A 17,053-nucleotide genomic window follows, 5' to 3' on the forward strand; every position below is an offset into this window, starting at 1 on the left:
GGACACGTTTGCTGAGCCTGATAGATGAGTGAGGCATTTACACCACTGCCTGCTGCTCCACAGCACTTCCCAGCTTTCCCTCTTTAAAGTGAATTTCCTGCAACAATAACTGTAATTAACAGGAATTCTACTTGATTTTGGGTGTTACTGTAATAAGCTGAGGTTGTAGCTCCTGCAAGACTCGTGTATGTGATTATTTATCAGAGGGGAAGTTTGTTATGCATAATTACTGCACGTTTTCCCGTCAAAGATCTCCTTTCAGCTCAAACCATAACATCTGCTGCTCATGTAAACAGCCACCAACAACTGTGCTGCTTTAGCCCCTAAAATACCCAGAATGCATTGTGGAGCTGACTCCTAAGCCCTGCAGAAGAAATATCATACTATCCAATCAAACTGATCACCAGAGCAGACAGCACCAGATCAGTTTGATACAAACAGCAGATCAGTTGAAAGACACACCAACAGCTGCAGCTCAGCAGGTACACATTTCACCGCCTCGGCCGCGGGGCGCTCGGGCAGATGCTGACGGACACATGCTGCCTGCCTGTCTCGGACAGAACTGAATCCACCACCTTCCAGTCACGCTCTGTCTAACCTGCAGGCTGCTGTGTCGCACAAAATAGCATCACAGGATGTGACGGGAAGACTTGCAGCTCCTGGCTTCATGCCGCACTAAAAGGCTGTCAGAGCAAATCTCCTTTGCAGCTCGAATAGGCCTCGTTCTGCAGAGAGTCGACGCAGACACTCACAGGAAATCAGCAGCCCAGGCTTTGAGTTTAAGGAACAAAAGCTGACTCATAGTTTGAAAAACAAATCTTCTTAGTGATGCTTTATTTTTCCTTTTCGTTTCCTGACAAGTCAACATTATTAAATGCCGAGCAGATTTTATCCATGTCTGACATTTGAAAAATGTTATCAAAAAACCAATATAGTATCTGAAGACTAATAAGAAGGTGGCTGAAAATGTAGGTTGAAAATAAAACCAATTATTAGACATGTTTTAATAGATTAGGAAAACTCCATTCAGTTTGAGCGAAACAGCAACAAGTCATAAAAACAGTGACCTCACCTATACAGTAAGGTAAAGACTCTACAGTAATACAGTCAGACTTCCCCGTATGAGCAAACGCTTGGTGACAGTGGGACAGAAAAACTCCCTTTTAACAGGAAGAAACCTCCGGCAGAACCAGGCTCAGGGAGGGGCGGGGCCATCTGCCGGGTTAAGGGTTAAGGAGAGGGAGACAGGACTGAAGAGAGCCAGAGATTAATCACAAGCATGATTCAGTGCAGAGAGGTCTATTAGCACATAGTGATTGAATAAGAACCAGTGCATCATGGGAATCCCCCAACAGCCTAAGGGAGGATTCAGGGTCACCTGGTCCAGCCCTAACTATATGCTTTAGCAAAAAGGAAAGTTTGAAGCCTAATCTTGAAAGTAGAGATAGTGTCTGTCTCCTGAATCCAAACTGGAAGCTGGTTCCACAGAAGAGGGGCCTGAAAACTGAAGGCTCTACTTTTAAATACTCTAGGAACAACAAGTAAGCCAAATAATGATATAATGTTAGATATTTTCAAACATTTCATATTAAAAATGTTAATGGAACCAAAGAATAGAATCACATAAAAACATGGCAAAATGTTTTTTTCATTTTCACTGAAATCACACTTTTTGTAGACAGAAGGTTTTTAATGCTATTCAGCCACAGTAAGCAGATTACAGTCAGGTTATAGGTGGATTACTCTGAAATAAGTGAAACAACATTTAAGTCACAGCGACACAGATTTAACTTCTAAGTGTAAGTGAATAGAAAATCTCCCTGAGCCTCGAGAAACCTGCTGACAGACAAATAAATACGAGTAAATCTGTGTGAGCGAGAAACGAGCTGTACATTAACTGCACACTGACACAGCACCAGGTCTGTCAGAACAGAAATGCATTTACTTCTCTATACTTTACCCGTTAATTACTTCCTGCTGTGGTGTAAATGAAAATGCTAATGAAGCCTGTATGAAACATGAAGATAAAACCTTGTGAGCAACATTTCAAATGAGCTGTTTTAGGGTTTACTTTGACAATAATCCCTCACAGGCTCTTACTGGATGTGACTGGATTACAGAGGAGACAGTGATGTGTGGTGTTGACATCTCCACAACTTGTGTGGAGTTTTAAACAAGTTACCAACATGTTCCAGGAAAACGAAATCTCCTGAATCAGGAGGAAAGAGTAGTTTTAATATGAATTATGAGAACATCAGTGATCTATTTAGATGCCAGAGTTATAGTACCCATAAACAGATGAGGACTTCACTTTCACCTCTAATCTAAAAGGCTTCTAAGACCAAATGGTGGAGTGTCCCAGATATTGAAACTAGGGCTGGGTTTTGATTATCGATTTATCGATTAAAATCGATTCTAGCTTGGATAACGTGATATTGATCAATTAAAATCCTGAATCGATTATTAATATAAATTTATTTTGCCCAAAACTCCAGAATCTCAGGTTAAACCTCACAAAATTTCAACAACCACCAAAACATTTAAAACAGTAAAGGACAGCAGGAACACGGATTCTGCACAAAGATGTAAACACAAAGCTCGACCCGCCGACGGATCAGAATCAGAGAGATGTGACTTTCTCGCCCAACGGCACGGACACGGTCGGGGCTGAAAGCCGACAGCTCGCTGATTTTGAAGCGTCAGCGGGCGCTTTGTGTTTACGTCCTCTTTGCGCTGATTCTGAAGCTGCAGGTTTTATCTCTCTCCAAACAAAATTAATTGAACTAGCAGAGAACGATGATCCAAACTACGCTTCACATTTCGCTTCACATAAACATCGTCAGGAATTTCCTCTTAGTTTTACTTATTACCCAGCAGTCTACGCTGTCGGCCGCTGTCGTTTTTTCTTTTCTTTTTTTTTACTTACTTCCGACAAGAAAGCCTCATTTCTGCTGTTCAATACTGAACAAATGTAAACTTTTTAAAATTATGCAAAATTGCAAAATGCTTAGTTGTGTCTCTAATCAAACCTCTGTAACTTTGCTCTGCTTCACTACGTTTTTGATCTACTGCACAATATTTTTCAGGTCATCTGCTATAAAAACCCAGACCAGGAAAATCTCCTTCATGTTTTTGTTTTATCCTCAGTTACTTTGACACAAAGGCCTCTGCTGTGATGCTCACACCTCTGATAAAGTCTCACAAGTGTCAGCTTTCTTTTTATAGATATAAAAATATAGATATGTACTGATAAGTGATCAGAATTATAATATTTCTGACTGTCTAAGGCAAATTTCCCCGATTTGAATTGAATCGGAATCGAATTGATGCTAGAAATCAGTGACCCAGCTCTAATTAAAACCCTAGTGGGGTTTGTCCCGTAGTGGGCTGCTGACCTGCTATAAAACATGTGCATCATCACATGAGTCAATGTGCACAAAGGTGTGGGCCATTGCCACCAGGGGTTTTGGGTAAGACCATAGTGAAACCTTGCCCTACACTATCATTGACACATTGACATCACCTGGCACAAAACGTGACAGAACTGACAGAAACTGGTTCATCCCAACTACACTGGAGCCAACAGTCCGCTCCATTAACAGGTGGCACAACATGGAAGAGCCACCTCAACACCTTTGCTCATGTGATGATGCACATGATTAATATTGGGACAACCCCACTGTGGTTTAAACACCTGGGATCTTCTAGAAACTTGACTCGCTTTTTTTCCAAACTCCACCTAGCCTGCCGTTGATCAATGGTCGTGATCATTTGCATATTAATGATCATAAACTGACCTCCCAGCCCGTTGTTCCTTCAGTGCTGCTAGTTTCAGTCATTGTACAAATGTCCTGTTTATAGGGTTGGAACATTACACTCAAAACAGGTAGGGCTGCTCAATTAATCGAATTTTAATCTCGACTAATCGAGCAGCCCTAATTGCAGGTATCCGTAGGATGGATAAAGAGCATAGAGTGTCCCTCCATGCAGATGATCTGTTAATGTACGTATCTGATCCCGTTTCATGTGTCCCCCATATCATGCACACCCTAAGCAGCTTTGGCTCCTTCTGGGTACAAACTGAACTTCAGTAAAAGTGAATCCTATCCTGCTATCCTGGCTCTTCAAATACAGAGCAGTGCTATACCTTTCAAAACAGACAAAAACTGCTTTAAATACTTAGGCATAAATATAACAAGAGATCCCTATGAAGGAAATTTCTGTCTGCTACTTGAGAAGGTCAAATTGGACTTAAAGAAATGGAAACCACTTCATCTATCGTTAGCAGGGAAGGTAAATTGTATAAAAAGGAATATAATCTCCAAGTTTCTTTATCTATTTCAGTGTATCCCACTTTACCTTCCAAAATCATTTTTAAATCTATTGATAAAGCTCTGATCTCATTTATATGGGATGGGAAAAATCAGTATGCCTGGATCTGTTACAGAGGCCTAAAGACCTAGGTGTCGGCCATTAATACTGGGCCTCAAATGTTCAATAAATCATGTATTGGCTCCACACCCCAGATGAAGATTCGTGCCAAATTGAAGCGGCGTCTTGCATCTCCACCTCCCTTAGAGCCTTGGTCACCTCCAGCCTTCCAGTTTCCTCACGGCAGCACACCACCGGTCTTATAGTTATGTTACTGCCGAGAGGGCCAGGCTGTGGGTGTGGACTCAAATGCAGACACAGAGGGAGGCAAAACAGGGGTGAACACAGTGCTATATTTACAGTGCCTAGTTAACTTACAAAGCAGGAAACTATGAATGCTATGAGACAGAAACATCCTCTTTACTGCAAAGATGGCGCCGGTGTGTGTGGCTGCTCGTCTGTCACTGCCAAGTTTGTTCCTGTTTATGTTATTTTAGTCTCTGCTGAGGTATGATCGCCAGACACTATTGGACCTCAAACCTGTGGTCCAAAATATTGTGTCCTTTGGAGCTGGTGGGCAGCAACCCCTGCCCCCATTTGCATCGGAAACCCCGGGTTACCTGTACCGGGTTCCCACGCTACCTTCCCGGCGAAAGCGTCATCGTCGCCGGGGTAAACGAAGCGGTTGCCTGGTGAAGCTAAAGGTTTACCTAAAGAATTATTCTGCTGTTTTCCGACCAGTGCGTGGATTCATGCCAAGGCTGTTTGCGTCTCGGCGTTTTCTGGATCCTGTTGATGCCTGTTTGGTGCCTGTTGTCGGCTTTGATGATGATGCTCCTCAGCCTCGCTGCCCATGCCCTCCCAGGCTAAACCTCCGCTGTCAACATCATCGGAACCTGAGATCGCTGCGGCGGGTTTCTGGACCTCCTGAACCCCGAGCGCCAACTCCAGCTCCCGCTAGGATTGGCCTGGTGAACGCCAGATCACTTTTAAACAAAACTTTTATTCTTCGGGACTTCTTCAGTTCCCGTGATCTGGATTTTCTGTGTGTGACTGAGACGTGGTGAGTCCAGTGTTCTATCTGAACTTTTACCTGTGGATTGTTGCTATTTTAACTCGCCACGGACGTCAGGCAGAGGTGGAGGCACAGTGACTGTTTACAAAAAGGATTTTAAATGTAAGCAGTGTTTTCTACAGCCTTCGTTCTCCAGCTTTGAACTTACCTCGTTTGAGGTGAGTCGTACAAATCCGATTTTCTGCGCTGTCATCTATCGCCCCCCGAAATACAATAAGAACTTTATAAACGACTTTTCTGATTTTTTAGCTGGGATTATGCCCAACTATGATAGTGTTCTTATTGTTGGAGATTTTAATATACATGTATGTTGTCCTGATAAGCCACTGGTAAAGGACTTTTTAAGCCTTATTGACTCTTTTAGCCTGGTACAGTCCGTACGTGGCCCTACACATGAGCACGGACACACACTGGACCTTGTTCTGTCATATGGTCTGCCTGTCACTGACTTGGAGATTTGTGACTGTGCACTCTCAGATCATATGCCTGTGTTATTCAACGTTGGTTTGACATATACCGCAGTTAAATCTGGCGCTGCTACTCGGTGCTGTCGGGTTATTAACCCCGCCACTGCTGCGCAGTTTTCTGCTGCTTTTAATCAGCTCGGCGGCCCTTCTGACTTTGTTTCCTCTGATACAGAACAGCTAAATTCCTGGTTTTATTCTTGCTGTCAAAAAATCATGGACTCTGTGGCTCCTTTAAAAACCAGGCAGCCTAAGGCTAAACCTGAGCCTTAGTTTAATGAGAGCAGTCGTGCTATTAAGAGGGAATGTCGTCGAGCAGAACGGAGATGGAAAAAGGATAAACTGCATGTATCATTTCAAATTCTCAAAGACTGCTGGCATCGTTACCAGAACACTGTTAAAGAGGCAAAAAGGGAATATTTTGCAAATATTATTTCTTCCAACTGTCATAACCCACATGTGTTGTTTAGGACCATTGACACTGTTCTTAATACTCCATTGAATGTCTGTTTGGAAGTTTCTCCTGAGATCTGCAATGATTTTCTGAACTTTTTTATTGAAAAGGTTGTCACCACCAGGGCTCTTATCACAGCTCCTGACTCTGACCCCTCTGTCTCTGTCCCTTGCGCTGCTGTTTTCACTCAGTTTGAGCTTGTGACGCTCTCCACTTTAGAGGATGTGGTTCGCCATATTAAGCCCACAGGTTCCCCACGGGATCCTGTCCCTCCACAATTCTTTAAAGAAATTTTTCCTAGTATACAACAGTATGTCCTTGACATTATTAACAGCAGTCTGTCTTCTGGTGTGGTTCCTGCAAATTTCAAACATGCAGTAGTGCAGCCACTGCTTAAGAAACTTGGCCTTGATCACACAGTTTTAGCGAACTATAGGCCTATTTCCAAGCTGCCTTTAGTCTCCAAGGTTTTAGAGAAAATTGTTTTTAGTCAACTGAAAGATTTTCTAGATGAAAATGGAATCTTTGAGGTTTTTCAATCAGGTTTTAAAACCCTTCACAGCACAGAATCTGCATTATTAAGGGTTTTTAATGACATCCTTCTGGCGTGTGATTCTGGTAACCATGTCGTTCTTGTCTTGCTTGACCTAACTGCTGCCTTTGACACCGTAGACCACAATATTCTAATTTCTCGATTACATGATGTAGTGGGTATTGGTGGCACTGCACTTAATTGGTTTAGGTCTTATTTGTCAGATAGAACTTTCTCTGTCAGCCTTCTCGGTTACGAATCGTCTTCTGCTCCTCTGTCATGCGGCATCCCACAGGGCTCAATTTTAGGGCCACTGATCTTTTCACTGTATCTACTGCCTCTGGGTTCCATCCTTAGAAGGCATGGGATCTCATTTCATTGTTATGCCGATGACTGCCAAATTTATTTGCCACTAAAACACAAGGATGGCATCTCCATAAAACCTCTCTTGACATGTCTAGATGACATTAAAGCTTGGTTGGCTCTAAACTTTTTAAATTTTAATGAAAAGAAAACAGAAGTGTTGGTGTTTGGACCCAGTGGTCCCTGTGAGTCCTCCTCTGTTGTTTTAGGATCCCTGGAAGTCTATTTTAAATCTGTTGTTACTGACCTTGGTTTTAAGTTGGACAGTGATTTTAAATTGGACAACCAAATCAGAGCAGTGGTGAAGTCCAGTTTTTATCATTTAAGGCGACTGGCAAGAGTAAAATCTTTTCTTTCGAGGCAGCACCTTGAAACAGTGATCCATGCTTTTATTTCTTCCCGCCTGGACTACTGTAACTCACTTTATGTGGGGGTCAGTCAGTCATTGCTCTCACGTCTGCAGCTGGTTCAAAATGCAGCTGCACGACTCCTAACAGGAACTCGAAAAAGAGAGCATATAACCCCCGTGCTAGCCTCTCTGCACTGGCTGCCTGTGTCTTTTAGAGTTAATTTTAAAATTCTTATGTTTGTTTTTAAATGCCTTCACAGTCTTGCCCCGCCTTACCTCTCTGAGCTTCTTCATCCCCACACACCCTGTCGGTCTCTCAGGTCAGCTGACCAGCTGCTCCTGGAGGTACCGAGATCCAGGAGGAAGCTCAGAGGGGACGGGGCCTTCTCTATTGTGGCTCCAAAATTATGGAATAATTTGCCCATGCACGTTAGAGAGGCCCCTTCACTGTCCAGTTTTAAATCACGTCTTAAAACCCACTTTTATTCCTTGGCTTTTAACCTCAGTGAGACTTAGTTTTCTCTTTTAATTGAAGTAGTTATTTAATTAATGATTTCACTCTTCTTTTATTTTTTTTATTTATATCTCATGTAATTTTATTTTACAGTTCCAATGTGCAGCACTTTGTGTCAGCTGTGGTTGTTTTAAAGTGCTTTATAAATAAATAAAGTAAATAAAAAGAAACTGTGGAAGCTATGAACTGAGAACTATGAGGCCAAACTATGAACATGAAACTCTGAGTGCTATGACTAGGTGCTAGATTTCATGGATGGATCCTGGGAATGGAAAAAGGTGCAGCGGCTTGGATGGAGGTACGCAGTCACTATAATGAGAGGAGACAAGTAGTCAGTGTTGCGGGTTAAAGTGTCATGCGAGGAGGGGGTGTCCAAGGGGTTCCGGGTGAGGAGTGTCCAGAGAGGATCCAGAATATACTTGGAGTGAGGGACTTGGCAGGGAGGCAGGCAGGTGTAGTCCAGTGATGGAAAGGAAGCAACCAGATGACAGAACCAGCGTCCAGGCGGAGATGTGAGTAGTTTAGCTTGGGAAGTGCGACTGCGAGGGGGGGCCTATGACAAAGAAAACACAGTGAGGAGAAAAGCAGTAGTTAAGGGCTCTCACAAGGGCTTGGCGGCCTAGCACTAACGTGAGTTAGCAGAAGATCTGGCAGAGGTCTGTTGTGAATGCTGGTCTTATATGCTGGTGACTTGATTGGAACCAGGTGTGGAAGCTGATTGGAGTCTGCCTGAAGGTGGAGCCCAGCGGAGTGGAAAAACCCCGTACTCACCCGGACCATGACAAGTTATTAACACCCTCAAAATATGGGCTCAATTTTGAAAGAACTTTGGGTTTAAAAATCTTCTCCATTTGAGCCCTATTCATAATAATCGCCTTTTCCCTCCCGCCAGATTAGACTCTGAATTTGCTCTTTGGCAGAGACGAGGCATCCATAACCTTTCTGACATGTACATAGATGGTGTCTTGGCAAGTTTTCAGGATTTGTCACAAAAATTTGACCTCCCTCAGCAGTATAACCCCAACTTTCCAAATATAACACCATTTACTGGTGTTGATGATCTGTTGAAACTCACATTTAAGCCTAAAGGTCTTATCTCAAGGATCAGTAATTGTATAGCCTCCTTTAAGAATATAACAATGGCAAAGATCAGAGCGGACTGGGAGGATGAGCTGGGGGTGGACTTAGAGCAGGAGACCTGGGAGAGCGCTCTTTTAAGAGTAAACAACAGCACTTCTTGTGCCAAATTAAACATCATACAGTTCAAGATTCTTCACCACATTCATTACTCTAAGGCAAGACTGGCCAAAATATTTCCAAACATAGATGCAAGCTGTGAGAGATGTAGAAATCCTTCTGCAGATTTAACACATATGTTTTGGTCATGTCCAACTTTAAAAGCCTACTGCTCAACAATTTTCAAAACACTGTCTGAAGCATTGAATGTTGAGCTTCAGCCCGATGTAGTCATGGGTATATTTGGTGCTACAGATAGAGGACATAGAACATTAAGGAAAAGCTACAAAAACATAATCGCTTTCACTACACTGCTTGCGCGCAGAAAGATATTATTGCATTGGAAGTCAGAAAAGCCACCCAAAGTGGCTCTGTGGTTCAGTGACCTGACACGATTTATACAGCTGTACTCTCAAGGGGCCGAAGGAGAGATTCTTTGCCGTTTGGGATACTTTGCTAAAACATTTAGAGAAAATTAAAACCGTACCCATCTGATACTCGCTTGGCAGCTACCGTATACCCTTATTGTTGTGATGGTGATTAATTTTGTGCAAACTATTGCCTTTATCTTTAAATATGGTGAATTTTGATGTACCTCATTTAAATTTGTAATTTTTAATTTTGTTTCTCTCTGGATCAGTGTCCAGTATGTTCGTGTGGTGGGGTACACATATAAAAAGCAGCATTGTGATTTCGTTACATGTATATCAGGTTGGAAACCTGCAGTCAGCTCAGACTGAAGGAGTCACCTGGATGAAAACGTCCAGCTGAACAGAATCATCCTGCTGGGGCTCCCGAAGGTTGTGTTTTTTTAAAAATGTGAATTATAGGGTAGACGCAAATCCATGTTTTATGGGCATCTTTTCTGAGTTATTAGACTGTATGCTGACTGAAAAATCAAAAAACAAATAATATTTAAAAATTGACTGCAGCAAAATTTCACCAGGACGATGTACCTACTTGCAGTCGTCATATTTCAATTCACTTTATTGGAGCCACAATTTGGTTAGCTGAACATTACACCATTCACACACAACCAGTATCCCTGCACTGTAGTATGGAGGACCACAAGAGCCACGCGCATCGAAATAAAAAAATTCTGTGCTTAATTAATGAATTGTAGAATAAAATCTGCATTTGTAAATTCATTTTTGAATTCCAATTTAATAAACTGATTTTAAAAATGCTTTTAACATTTTCAAATTGCACACCAAAGTGGATTTTCTACACGGACACAGGGGGGGTGTGGGGTCTTGGACGTTTGACCCATTGTTCTCTGGAAAATATTACAGCCTAGGAGAGCAGCTGCTTTATTAAAACCAAATGATTACAAACTTCAAATCAATTAAAATACCTTTGAGGCACAGAAATGTGCAGGTCTTAACTCTGCGTTTGGGGTTACAGTTCAGACAAAGCTGGTGCTTCTAAGGACCATCTGTCTCCAAATAAAGCAGGCTTTCTCAGGGTTAATGGCAACATATGCAGTAAGTTGCCTTCACGTGAATCATGGTCAGTGCATCCTAACAGTAGCTTTTTTTATTTGCCAAAGACAGTATGATGTGGTAAACATGGCCATCGCTGCATTATAGCATGAAAAGTGTGACACAGATGCCCTGAACTGCTGAGCAGCTGATGTTGAAACAACAGCCACTCTCCTGCCTACAGTGTCATTAAAGAAAGTTGTTGCATGAAACAATGTGAAACATGCTCTAAATATGTTGCTGAAGTCAAATTCCACTAAAATCCCAGAATCTCGTTTTCAACTTTTGATCTTTTGCATTTTTATTATCTTTAATAAAATACAGCATTGCAGTGATGTGCACATCATTGCATTCTGTTTTATTTGCATTTAAACAGGAGACAGGGTTGGACGGGACTGTCTGATAACTACAGTAAACAGAGGACAAGTCCTTCTGGCCAAACCATACTGTGGGGCTGTTTGGTGTAGGGAGTCGAGTAATAAAGAGTGAAGAACAGCTGTTCCAGAACGGCCATATATGAGATCATTTTACTGAATGAAATTACCTCGTAAATTAAATTGTTCTTCGTTTGGCCCTGAAGTGTCTCGTGGAGCAGCTGCTCATTCAAATCTCTGAAAGAAAGTTACAGGAAAACTGCAGGAAAGAGCAGAGTTCATTAAGAAGCTGGGACTGGGTCCAGCAGTGTATTATGGGAAAGCAGGGTTAGAAGTCTTCTTTGACCAATCAGAGGGCTTGGCTGAAGGTCGGCATCAGGCAGAAGCGTCCGGTTGACCTTTACATGTTCCTGCTGTTTCCCTCTCAGTAGGAAGGTCGTGGAAACATGTCCAGGGGCTCGAAATGAACCTCAGACCTGTGTGTGTGTCTGTGTGTGTGTGTGTCTGTGTGTGTGTGTCTGTGTGTGTCTGTGTGTATATTGTTGTAATTCTCATGTACACAGGATGAGTTGTGAAGTGCACCATCTCTGGAAATCACCTGTTTAAGTTGGAAGTGAGTGCGTTGGTGAAACCTGGATCCTTGAGTGAAGCAGACTCTAATCGCTCATGTGGTTTATAGGATTCAGATTAGTGAGGTGCAAGAGTAACTTTTTGTCTACTCAAAGCCTTTTTATACATTACAAGCTATATTCACACTATTGCTTTATTGAACTTAGTAGTAGAACAGTAGATGTGTCACCATAATTTGGGGCTCAACATCTTGCCCAGAAACAGCAGCTTAGTGAAGACCTTACAAGACTTCGAGTTTGTGGTTTCAGGATCCTCAGGCTCTTGGGAAAATATTCTCTGGGCTTACGAGGCAAAAACCTTTTTGAAGGTTTGCGTCCTTGTACATCTGGCGTAAACACAGCACTTCAGAACAAAAGGGTGATTTGCTGAAAATGTCCTACTGTGTCAGGACCCGGACACGTTGCCGTAGTTGATGGAACCATAAATCCTGTAGAAGTTCAGTGTGGGTGCAGCAGGACGAAGATCCAAACTACACCAGAGTCCACCTCTGAATGGCTCCAACAAGTCTGGACTTAAATCCGATTGAGTGCAGTTACAAAAAAGAAAACCCAATAAGAAATCAGGAAGGGCGTGGCACTGTGGCTTCTGGGCTTTTTCAAGTGAAACCACGGTGGTGCTAGCTTCAGTTTTACTGAATAACAATGTCCATTTGTAAATCACGGCCCTGTTAGAAGCAAAAAGGACCAGGAAATGCTTACGGATGGGTCTACCTTCCCATTTACAGTACCATTGCAAACCCTATGAGCCGGGTCACTCCTCACTCGATACGTCACGTTTGAGTGCTTTTGTGCCACCTCCACCCATCCTGACCACGAAAGTTGACTTGTTTTTCTTCTCTGAGCATTTTAAGTGTTTAAATGTGCCTCAGTTTTTAGACATTCATGAGCTTTTACATCTTATTGGTGGGTTCTCTCTCCATCCTTCAGATGATGTTCCTGTCTGCAGAAAGGTCACAGGACGGCTGCTGCAGCTGCTTTTTTCTTCTCTTTATTCCTGTTGATCCGTGTTTGGCATCAGGATGTTAATCTGTGAAGTGACACCTGCAATTTGGCTCAAACCTTCTGTTAAAGTTCTGCTGGAGGGATTTAAAAACACAGTGCAAACTATTTTTGTGCACCTCAGCGGAGCACTGCAGCACCAACGCACATCTGAGTTCAAATCTTATAAATATGTAAGAGGCTATTTTCAAGCCATTCTGGCTTCATTAACAGTGAAGTGAACACAGCCCTGAGTAAGATCTGGATTTGTATTATTAAAGTGCAGGAAGTGATACCATTTTTCCATTATTTTATTTATATATAATATTTAGAATTTTGTTGGTTTTCATTGTGTGAAGTTTGTAATATTGGTTAAAAACATTCTGCTAAAACAAAAACGAGATCAAGTGAAGAAACAGCCTGAAATAAGTAGTGTCAGAAACGTGAACCTCCCTGGCTCTGTGTTGCAGTCCCTCCGGCCGTAGAGCCCGTACACACGGAGATCCGTCAGGCCCTTGGCCGGGCATTCAGCCTTACCTGCCGTCTGCTGCGAGCTCATCCAGCTCGCCTCCTACGATATGAGTGGAAGCTGGGCACCCGCCTCCTGACTGTCGGACAGTTCAGTGACCAGAGAGACGACACGAACTACCACGTCAGAGCTTTGAACAGGGAGGGCTATGGCGAGTACACCTGTGACATCACCAATGAGGCCGGGGCAGGACGTTGCACGTTCCTGGTCACAGGTGAGGTTTATTATTTTTTGAGTTATTACACTTTAGTCACTTTTAGTGACTTTATATTTAACATGACCTGAGTCATCGTAGATTTTCCTGAATTGCTTGACTTGTTTAAAAAGTGAAGAAGTTTGACTAGAACTTGGTTCTCGGTGAGGTTTTCAGTAGACTTGGTACCTAATCTGAACATGTTGGCTTAGCTAATGTGACCTGATCATATCTGGGACATGTCCCTATTGATTATTGACCAATGGATGATTTAAGGCTGAATTTGTACTCGTCTGGAATGAGTTTAGACTTGACTTTTACGTGTCTTAATTAAGGAAAGGATTTGTTGTTCCTGTTTTCCAATGAGCTGCTGTCACTGACGACACGCTGCCTATAAGAGTGCTGCAGTTCCCTACTCTACATGACCTCATTGTCAGCTTAATAAAGAAAGGTGTAGCTGTCTTTATGACAGTATTGAAAATATTACTATAGGGATTTTTAAACAGTTTTGTGTACCATAATAGTGTAATACAGCCCAAGGTTATTAGTCAGTGGTTTAAGAAGCCTTATGTTGGACACTTGATTTGAGCCTGACACCTCCTGCTGCTCTGTAAGATCAGCCAAATATCCATGGGCAAGATACTAACCCCGACTTGCTCTCCGCATCCATCGGAGTATGAATGATAGTTAGAAAAGCACTCAGTGCTTGTGTGAATGGGTGTGTATGGGGTTAATGCGCTTTGAGTACTCCAGGAGAGCAGAAAAGTGCTATATAAGAGCTTTACTAGCATACACTGAAACCAGTGAACCACTGAAACCAGTGAACCTATATACACCATTGTCACAGTAATCATAGAAGCACTTGATTACAAGATTAACTGGTTAGCTGGTTAAATAAGGCATAGCAGGGTGTCAGGGTGGAAACAAGTTATCTATAACTGAGGCTCTGCCAGATAAAATGCTCACAGCTCTGGCCACTAGGCTGAAGTGAGATACCAGAGAAGCTGAGGTCTGTTCTGAAAAGATCCATCCCATCCACGGTGTACGCTCAGCTACAGGAGAATAATAGCAGCGAGTGTATTCCCATCCAGAGCTGAAATTGAGCAATTCTGGAAGAACATCTGAGAGAGAGAGAGAGAGAGAGAGGTGTCACATGACACTAACGGCCAGTGACTGGTGGACTAAAGGATGAGCCAGTCACCATCACAAAAGCAGACAAGCTGGACAGCAGCAGGACCTGACACGATTAAGAAGCTAACAGCACTACATGTAGCACAAAGAAAGGGTCTGCTAACAGCGGGTACTCAGTCATGAGGATCCTTTAGATTACTAATGTGTACATACATATATATATATATGTACATACATATATATATATTAGGGGTGCAACGATACTCGTATCGATATTGAACCGTTCGATACAGTGCTTTCGGTTCGGTACGCATATGTATCGAACAATACAAAATTTTTAATTTATTTTATCAACTTTCCTTCTGACGATGCTGTCTGTGTTGAGCGCTCAGTGGATCTGCGCTCGACAGTGCAGCCTAGGCGGAGTAGTCGAACGCAGATTCACTGAGCGCAGGGCAAGCTAGCGAGACAGAAGTTAAGCTCTCCTTGCAACATGGCAAATTGAACCTCCCCCACCCTCATTCAGATCTGGCGTTTGGAACTATTTTGGTTTTCATGTGACGTATGACCCTGAAGGTAAGCGCGTCATGGACTAAAGTAAAACAGTATGTAGGATGTGCCCTGCAGTGCTCAATTACATGGGTGGGAACTACTGCGTTAGCGCAGTTAGCTCGTTAACGTGTTGGCCATCCAGCCCCACGCACGGGGCGATCCGCGGTAGCTCTTAACGGAGATTTGCCGTGTTGTGGCGTTAACGTCATTTCAATGAGATTAACGCTGACAGCACTAGTGGGAACACAACGAATATGACTGCACATTTACTCCGACATCATCCTAGTGCAAAGACAAGTGGAAGCAGACAAAAACAACAAGCACGCATGCTACAAACTTTACCCGAGTCATTTAGACAGCCGTTAGCACATGATTCTCCTTATGGGGACCTGATATGTTTAATATGCTGCTGAGAATATAGCCCAGAAGAAGCGTATAGTATAGCTTTTATTTTGGAAAGAAACATTTCTCTGTAATAAACTCTGTTTTCCAAAGATGAGTGATTTCTCAATCAGATATATTTATTTTTTTATTACTTTGTTGTTTCAGCAACATTAAATTTAAAAACTGTACTTTTGAGTTAAAATATATATTTATAATTTTAATAAATGACAAATTAAAAAGGCATGAAAAATTTTTTTTGTATCGAAAAAATATCGAACCGTGACACCAAAGTATCGAACCGAACCGAACCGTGAATTTTGAGTATCGTTGCACCCCTAATATATATATATATGTACATACATATATATATATATATATATATATATATATGTATGTACATATGTGTGTGTGAGGAATGCTTAACTTAAATAATTGTATCCCGAGCACTTCAGATGTTTCAGTTTTTTTGTTGTTATGTTGTTATGAGGACTTTATCTAAGTTAACGTGAGGAAACTAATAAAATCATAATTTAATGTAACTGAACAAGCATGGGGAGAGAAGGCAACATTTAATATAAGTAATGTTTTTTTAAACCTTTTTTAAACCCTTATGGGGTTTGAATCATGGTAACTCGGCTCATTGAGTTTTCAACAAATACGTATCAACTTTTGTGGAAAATAAAAGAGAAGACGTCGGACGAGTAATCCATCTCTTTAATTACACAGGTCTGGTTTTGTTCTCACGTGAATTTGGAGTTGTCGTTGACTTCCAGGCTGAACCGACTCTCCGGGTTTCAGTCTCTGAGCCCACTTGTATCTGCGTCTTCTCTGAAAGCTCCCCTGCAGAGGCACCCTGTCAGCGCCGAGAGACTTCCTGCAAAACCCGCCGCTGTGTTAAGCCTCTTATCAGGGCCAACCGCTGAGCAGCAGCGCGTTTTGCAGGCAGCAGCAGAAAGTGTTTAAAGAGTGGAGTTGTAAGCTCAGGATATAAAGATGATAGAAAATGATGGTGATTATGCCAGACTTGTCATTTGCTGAGGTGAAGTTTGTGTTGTTAATCAGGTGTGAACACACTGGTGGCATTTTAAACCTTGCTCATCCTGCAGCGACCAATGAGACAGCGTAAAGCTTCAGAATAAAAGTGACAGAAGCAGACATGAAACTGTGAGACAAAGTGCCAACATGACCACTCGCCAGACGGTCTGACTGTTCCTCCCACTTTCAGACAGATGAAACAAACTGAATTTTAATAGGATGATTCATTTCTGTCTGTTGAAGTCACAACAGCAAAAGTCATTTTCCTTGTGTGTGTTTTTAAAGCCCTGATTTCTGCTGAAGTCTAACATAAATAATCTTGTTATCACACAAATGCAGCAGAACACACACCATTCGTTTAAAACAGTCACATAAAACACAAGAAAACATGAGACGTGAGAGAGATGAC

General features: G+C 42.2%; 1 protein-coding gene across 1 annotated transcript in view; it reads left to right on the forward strand.

Moving 5' to 3' along the window:
- mdga2a (MAM domain containing glycosylphosphatidylinositol anchor 2a) overlaps positions 1–17,053 on the forward strand; it is a 173,312-nt gene that overhangs the window by 110,392 nt on the left and 45,867 nt on the right. Inside the window, exon 9 of the mRNA XM_084915816.1 lies at positions 13,291–13,563. Within this exon, the coding sequence (XP_084771942.1) occupies positions 13,291–13,563 (273 nt within the window). The remainder of the gene's footprint in view (positions 1–13,290; positions 13,564–17,053) is intronic.

Source organism: Perissodus microlepis, chromosome 19 (genome assembly GCF_051167445.1).
Source record: "Perissodus microlepis isolate ML-2025 ecotype Zambia chromosome 19, ASM5116744v1, whole genome shotgun sequence".
Lineage (NCBI taxonomy): Eukaryota > Metazoa > Chordata > Actinopteri > Cichliformes > Cichlidae > Perissodus > Perissodus microlepis.